General features: G+C 31.6%; 1 protein-coding gene across 1 annotated transcript; it reads left to right on the top strand.

The window, feature by feature from the left end:
- Window positions 1-3,486: 3,486 nt before the first annotated feature.
- On the top strand, window positions 3,487-5,342 carry LOC124537099. The gene is made up of 2 exons (XM_047113819.1): window positions 3,487-3,680; window positions 3,832-5,342. Exons 1-2 carry the CDS (start codon window positions 3,594-3,596, stop codon window positions 4,195-4,197), a joined length of 453 nt encoding a protein of 150 aa, XP_046969775.1. The 5' UTR covers window positions 3,487-3,593; the 3' UTR covers window positions 4,198-5,342.
- The last annotated feature ends 2,358 nt before the right edge of the window (window positions 5,343-7,700 follow it).

A 7,700-nucleotide genomic window follows, 5' to 3' on the forward strand; every position in this document is an offset into this window, starting at 1 on the left:
TCCAATTCGGGTTAGTTAGATAAAATTATATAAAATCATTCTCTCAAAATTTTCATCGATGTATTCAAAATAAAATATAAATACCTATACATCCACAAATTTTTAAGCATATAATATACTCAAGCATGCATTTATGATAAGTGGCTATTAGCCCGCATCTACACTGCCGGAATGCATGCATTGTCGTCGACGCGTGGCGTGCGTACGCGCACTTATCTATGCACGTGATTGTTTTATACAACCCTTTCCTGCTCCTACCAATATTGTTATGAAGTTATAAACTACCTATTGTTACTAAGTGCATACGTATTATTCATTGTTATTTTTCTGTATTGCACTATTCTTTATAAATAAGCAAAAAAAACTTATTTTTCTATTTCTTTATCTTTATTTTAATATTACAGTAATTACACGGATTTTTACAAAAAAAAAAAACTGTATTATAGAAATTTATAAAATTTATTATGTTACCTTTCTCGAAATTAAAAGAATCTATTATCGAAATGGGGCGACTACATTACAATACAACAAAATATTTCCTATTTTCATCACCCCGAAACACAATAAATACATACACACTTTTATAATTGACGCCTCGAAATACCCCAAACTAAAGTCAACAATACAGAAGCTCTACGCGTGTAGTGCACGCTTCACGCACACTACAACAAAACTTCTATTCATACAGGACCATAGACTATAAAACATAATGTATACTTTGATACGTAACGTTCCGAATACAAAGTCCCATTTGTAACCCTACCCTGTGGGGACGCGGCAAAAAGGTTAAGATTTTATATTCTTTTTTCGTAAGCTAAAGGCTGCACGTGGTCGGGTTGTGGTCTAACTTTTTTTCTTTTAATGAAAGTATTATGTTGAGTAAAATTCTTCAGCGGAGAGCGCAAGGGGATCAGTTACGACAGCTTTCGATGTCGGTATCAATTTTGGTGGACTGATGTAGCGTCATTAAATTATTTTTAATTACCAGACGAGAGTGTTAGTTTGGATATTATTAATTAATTGAAATTTAAATAAGTTTTTTATACGAACATTTTCCAATAAGAGTGGTTAGATGATCATAGAAAAAAATATATAATTAACATAGATATGGCCGCTAAAAATTAAAGGCGTTGGTTAGAAATAATAATTAATTAGTCTTTAGTGGTAAAGTATCCGTTAATAGAGTTAATTATAATAGTTTATATAACTCTATAATTTAAACCTTCACCTATAGAACCAAAATAACAATAAACAAATGTAATACGTGATTATTATAAACCATCCAACAACAACATAATCCGTTGCATAATATATAGATTAATCTTTTATAAAAAAATACAAAGTAGGTATATACATTTTTTATATGATCATTTCAAAAGTTTTCATGACGTTACTCGAAAAGAGGTTTTGTTGCGTTTCGCGCCTTTTTAATTCTAATAAGACATAAGACATACTGGATATATAATATTATTATTTATATATCTAGGTAGAGTGTCGCAGTACAAAAGAAAAAAAAAAAAACTGGGCCAACTTTATTTTACTGTTTGTATTTTTTTTCTGTGTGACAGCTATGGTCGGCATATGCCAAACGTCATACAACTTTACTAATGTGCGTATAGTTAGTACTAACTGTTAGCAAACCTAGTAAGCACTGTTAGTATAGTTTCGAATCTATTTAGACATATTAATAATTATAAATATGTCTAATTATAAGGATTATATTCAAAGGAGATCTATTAAGATTAGAACACTTACACATGTACGAATATATTACATGAAATAAAGGTATAGTCAACTTCAGCAGAACAACTATTCCTGTCCTTTCCAGTAGTCTGTCCATATTATTCATTTACTAATATTATTAATGTAAAAGTTTCTGGATATTTGTTGCATAATCACTCTCAGTGGTCAGACTTTTATAAAATATTTCGAAGTCAATATGCGATATTCATGTAAACTTAGAAAATAAAAATTTACATCTACACTACAGTGACTCAAAATTTGATACTAATTTGTTAAGATGTACTAAGTACGTAAATTGTATCTTACACTTTGCCATATCGATTGGCTTATCAAATTTAATACGCGGCTTACATACCTACCAGTGTCAGCTAGTAATTTGATTTTGTTAAAAATACTTTATATAGTTTGCTGTCGGTGACTAAATAAATAATTAGCATATAGGTAAGTAGTATTCCGCGCCTCAGGGCTTTATATTTCATTTGAAAATTTATAAACAGATAAATTAAAAACTAACTAAATATTTATTGAAACCGAACTTCTTATAACTTTACTAACGTTCAAAGTCACAATAAGTTTTGCAAATTAGCTAATATACTTTCTGAATTCTGTACTATTATTTTTATTTATATACGCTGTGTAATATATTACTGACATACCTTATGCCATTTCAGTGTGGCGTCATTACTTAAGTGTGAAATTATGTTAACCACTTCGACGCTCCAAACCAGCCCGACCAGTACTTTATTTTCAACTTTTTTCTAATATCTGGTCGCCGCTTAATAAAGTACGCCTTTTTCTGACGTAACATCGTAGAGATAGTATTTCAACCAATTAGATTTTCTATATTTAGTTTACTCTCCATGCACAAAACGTAACACTATATGTAATAAGATTGTATCTTAAACTATTTAGAAATTTTAAATTACTTTTAAATTAAGAACAAATGCTCAAATAATGATATTCGGAAAAATAACATTACGTATTAGTTCAACTCTTTCTTAGATACAATGTACAATTCTAAATGAATTATCATTAAGTGAAATCTAGTATTAAAATAATTCATCAGTGTATCCTTAGCAAGTGACCGGAGGAAATGATTTATCAGGGTGTAGTACGTGATTTGCGAGCGCCGCGGAGCCGATGTAATCGCAGGAAGCGACACCGGCGCGGGCGCAGACGCTATGATCAATCTGCAGCGGAACTTATCTATCCACTGCTGCTAGCCAGCTGCTAGCCGTGATTCATAATAGTGCGATAGCCTTGTTTATTCTACACCGAGTTGCCTTCGGCAACCTGAAATGCCCGGCTCATGCAAATATATGCAAGACGCGATTGCAATGCAGGGAAGTAGAGACACATCATAAAACAACATTGGAATTAATAATTCTACCAACAATAATTATAATCAAAGAAGAAATGAGTCATCACGCTAAGCGTGTGGGAATGTCAATCACGAGATGATTAAAAAAATGATTAAGGAAATAAAAAAAGCTCATGAATCTAAAAGGCTTGTCTGCCTCTTGGTATGATTAAGAAGGAATTATAAACGCAATCTAGTCTGTAACTATTCTAAGTCGGCACATTAAAGCCTCTATTCGTAGAAGTCTTCGTAAAAACCAGTCTGTAGGCGCGCGCTACTGCTCGCGTGCTGAGCGCGCGCCTCCCGCTCCGGGACGCACGCGCGGGCGCACACGTAGCGGGGACCCGGTATATAAAGCCCGCCGCCCTTCCTGATTCAATCATTCCCTTCGTACGCTCCGTGTGTGCATGTCGCTTGCTATCACGCAACCTTGTAAATACGTAGTCGTAGTTCGTCGGATTAAGTTTATCGTAGTCATAATTAATTAAAAATGTGTCTCGCTAAGGAAGATTCACCATCGCCGCAAAAGGAGGTTCAGTCACCTCGTTCCCCTTGGATGAAGCTCTTAAATCGTCAGGTATGAATCACATCTTTTTTATTTTTCTAGATTCATCTCTTTCTAGTTATTTCGTATAGTACTCATACTATTAAAGTTTATTTAGAATTTTCTAGATTTGACCAAAATATGATTCACAATAAGTTATTAATATTTGTTTTGTTTATTACAGAGCTCAAAACCAAGGCTTCCACGAAAAGTGACGAGCTCCACGCGAGTGAATCTAAACAAGTGCTGGTCGAAGCTTGGAGAATTGATCTCTAACTCTTCACCTCGCACTGACCTGCCATCGCATAAGACTGTCTATCCCGAAGAACCCGTTTTAGTGCCGTTCTCCGAATACTTCTATCCCGTGGACCCGGTCAAACCGGTTCCGGTCGAAGACAACGAAAACGCCGAAAATCAGAACATCCTAAACTCTAGCCGGTTCGAACTCATCTCAGAAGAAGAGATCAGTGACAATATGGCCAATGAAGTCCGGGAAATCTGCTACTCGGCGACCAAAACGAGCTGCTTTGTATGTAAGCTTTGCTACTAACTCGTGCGTCTGCAAAATCACTTTCGTCTTCCAGTAATTTTTCAAGCAGTTTTAATTTTGGTACTAATGCAGTGAAAACAAAATCGTGTCTTCCAATATTAGATTTAGTGAGTGCTTTGACAGCACATCCAAGTCTTCCATTAGTCTTAGTGACGCGTAATTCTTGTACATCTTCACTCAAGTTGATATTGTGATTTCAGTTTATGTGATCCTAGATATAAGCCTTAGATATATTCGAGTTGATATTTAACAGAATAAGATGTACGAGAATTTCACGTAAATTAGTGTTCGATATTGTGACCATATAAATTGTCCGTCATGTTTTGGTAGACAGCTTTAATGTCAACTGCACTGTAATTATCAATGCACCGATTTCCACCTAACTTCTTAACTTTGCTCCTTGAAGTTCATACTTTCAATTATGATGTATCTATCGAATGTCTTCCATTAGTTTGTAAGGATATTGTCTGTGATATGAAGAGTACATGAATTGAAGCTTTAATTAGGATAAGAAAAATACAGATTTTTATAAATTTATTAGAGATTTCGGAACACTAATTTCAATCGAAATTAATGGTATTTAAATTGGATTCGACGTCTTCCATTGTAACTTGAATTCATGTTTTTATACCAAATATTGCATATAATGTATTCCCTCGATTGAATTTAGTGTTTATCTATTGTAGAAGATAAAATATATGAATCACAAGAGCTTTAATAGAATTAAGTTAGTTAAGAAGAAACATTATAATTTTCTATACTTATCTTTCTTTTCGCTTGTTTATATACTCTTATTATATGTTTATTGTCTTCAATGTTTTCAAACGTGTATTCGTGCAAAAGTGGGCCGAACGTGCCAATCTTAATGTTAGATCTTCCGTAGTATTAACTATTACTTTAAGGCTTAGTAAGTTATCTGTAAGTTTAGGCTTTAATTATTTTTTTGTCTTATTCTTTAGAAAATTTTGTCGATTTTTCCCTCGTATCAATTACTAGGTTAAGTTTTTTTTCTTTTTATTATTCTTATTTCTATTCTTGTATATTAGTTTAAGATTAGTATATAAACCATTTTGTAGACTGATTGTTAAGTAACTTCAAGACTTTCGTTTGATCTCTGAATCTTAATAAAGATACCTATTATTATAATAAAACATATTTTTATTCCAACTTCTATCTATATCCCATACCATAAGTATATATACCAATATTTTTTCTTTAAATTCTCTTCCGAAATTTAAAAAATCAACATAAAAACCTTAGAAAACATTCATTACTTTCAATGACTTATAGAACAATAAAATTCGTAGACCGAGAGATTCAAGCTAACAAGAATTATTAATAAGAATCAAAAACCAGTGACATACCTATTTTCAGTTGTAAAACAACAAAAAAAGCAATTGACAAACATAACAACTGATATTATTATAATTACAGGCATGAGTAGGTACTATTATCCCATCATTGACAAAGCATCGACGCTATTTTAAGTTCGACACAGTTCATATTTATTAAAGGCCCCGTAGAAGATCTTGAAATTTACAATATTTACGTAAATTGACCTTGTTATAACAATAACAAAACACTAATGAATTGGTAATTCAAATCGGTCGTTATAAAATGTTCAACAAATCTATACTAAAAAAATTCGAGATGCAAAGTCACCAGTCTTTGTAAAAACTACTTTATTATATTTAGAAAATTTATTGTTAATTTGGTCAAATATTATGTAATAATATATATCACAACTTGTGATTAAAAAATCGAAAGTATATAATGTTCATCTGCGAAAAGTCAAAACGTATTAGACAATTTAGTATTTTAAATGATATTGATGTCAATACTTCGTTAATTATTCTTTAAATAATAATAATAGGCAGGCAGTTAGAGCCAGCAAATTCACGAGATGATAAGTGGTCACCAATTACCATTTACCTTGACTTGAATAATTAGCTATTCTTAACATCGCCAAAGCGTTACTTTGGAGTTAAGTTATTCCCTTTTGCCTATAATTACACTGTCTTACTTATCCTTCAAACCAGAGCACGATGGATAACTTGGTGGACCTATATCTAGACGGACTAGATCTTAAGATTTGCCTAGATATTGTTATTAGAAATATCAAAGTCATCAATTGAGTAAGCTTTTATAGAGCAAAATGTTTTTTTTAAATGTTTTATTTATTACTTATATTAATTTACTTATCCCGTATTGTACATAAACAATTATAGTGTATTCTCACTTTGTATTTATGTGCTGTAATTTTTCTTATTTTATATCTTCGTCTTTACCATTGCGCTCATTATGCATACATTGTTGCCGTTGCTTGAATAATATTGAAATAAATCAGTCGTAGCCAAGATAAATTTACACAGAGTACACAAGCATAGAATAAACAGAGGACATTACAATACATACATACAGAAACTTAAGTAAAAACATAGTCTGGAAATTGCTAGTTTGAAACACACATTTCTCCTGCCGATAGACTAATTTTGGTAGTCTCGAATTCGCTTTTCTTATACTGACAGACATACTTAGACAATATCATATCCGATGCACAGCTTCGGTACTGATTTCTAAAAGGACCATCGAAATTGACCAGGAAGATATCATCGTCGTCAAAGTTAATAACATAATAAGCAAATATTACTTATTTTGCCTCAAAGTTGAACTTTCTTGAAATATATGTTAAAATCTGGCAATATATACCTAATCATACTGCTTAAATTTTACTAAACTACGTATTTAAAAACAAACTTTTATTTGTAATTTTTCTTTCCTTATAAATAAGTAATACAAATTAATTAATTTCTTGACTTTTTGCTTATTCTCAGCTTAACCCATCACTAATAAGAAAATCTATTTTAGCGCAAAACACACACTGCTAAATAACTAAAAAACAATACACTGCTAAATAACATAAATTATTACTATAAATAATCTACTTAAACATCGTAAAAATCTTGCTTTTTATCTAATGTTATCTATTATTACCGCAAGAAGGATTTTGTTATACAATTCATTTGATAAAACTCAGAAACCCATACGCATAAATGTTTCAACGCGTTAATCACAGAAACACTTCGATATTTTTTACGTAAACACATTTATGAGCTTGGCGCTACTTAAACTTGAACTTAGCGCAACGACCCGAAGCAGCTTTTAACATTAAGATTAACCAATTTGCCAAACTGTAATAGTTAGTTATCTAATCAATAAGTTGGTTATGAACTAATTATGTAAACAGTTATAATTCAAATCGAAAACGGTTTTAAACCTCGGTCACAAATACTTACATAATAAAATAGATTGTGTGTTCCTGTAAATCGTAATCAAACAATATATGTCTTTAGAGTTGCAACAATATATGAATATTTTTGTACGCTATCATTTACTTCGACAAATAATATAAATAAGAAATATTTAAGAGATTATATAAACGTTAATAAATGAAATCAGAAGACATTTCTACACGTAGTCTCAGCAAATATGATTGATATTGA

Source organism: Vanessa cardui, chromosome 17, assembly GCF_905220365.1.
Source record: "Vanessa cardui chromosome 17, ilVanCard2.1, whole genome shotgun sequence".
Lineage (NCBI taxonomy): Eukaryota > Metazoa > Arthropoda > Insecta > Lepidoptera > Nymphalidae > Vanessa > Vanessa cardui.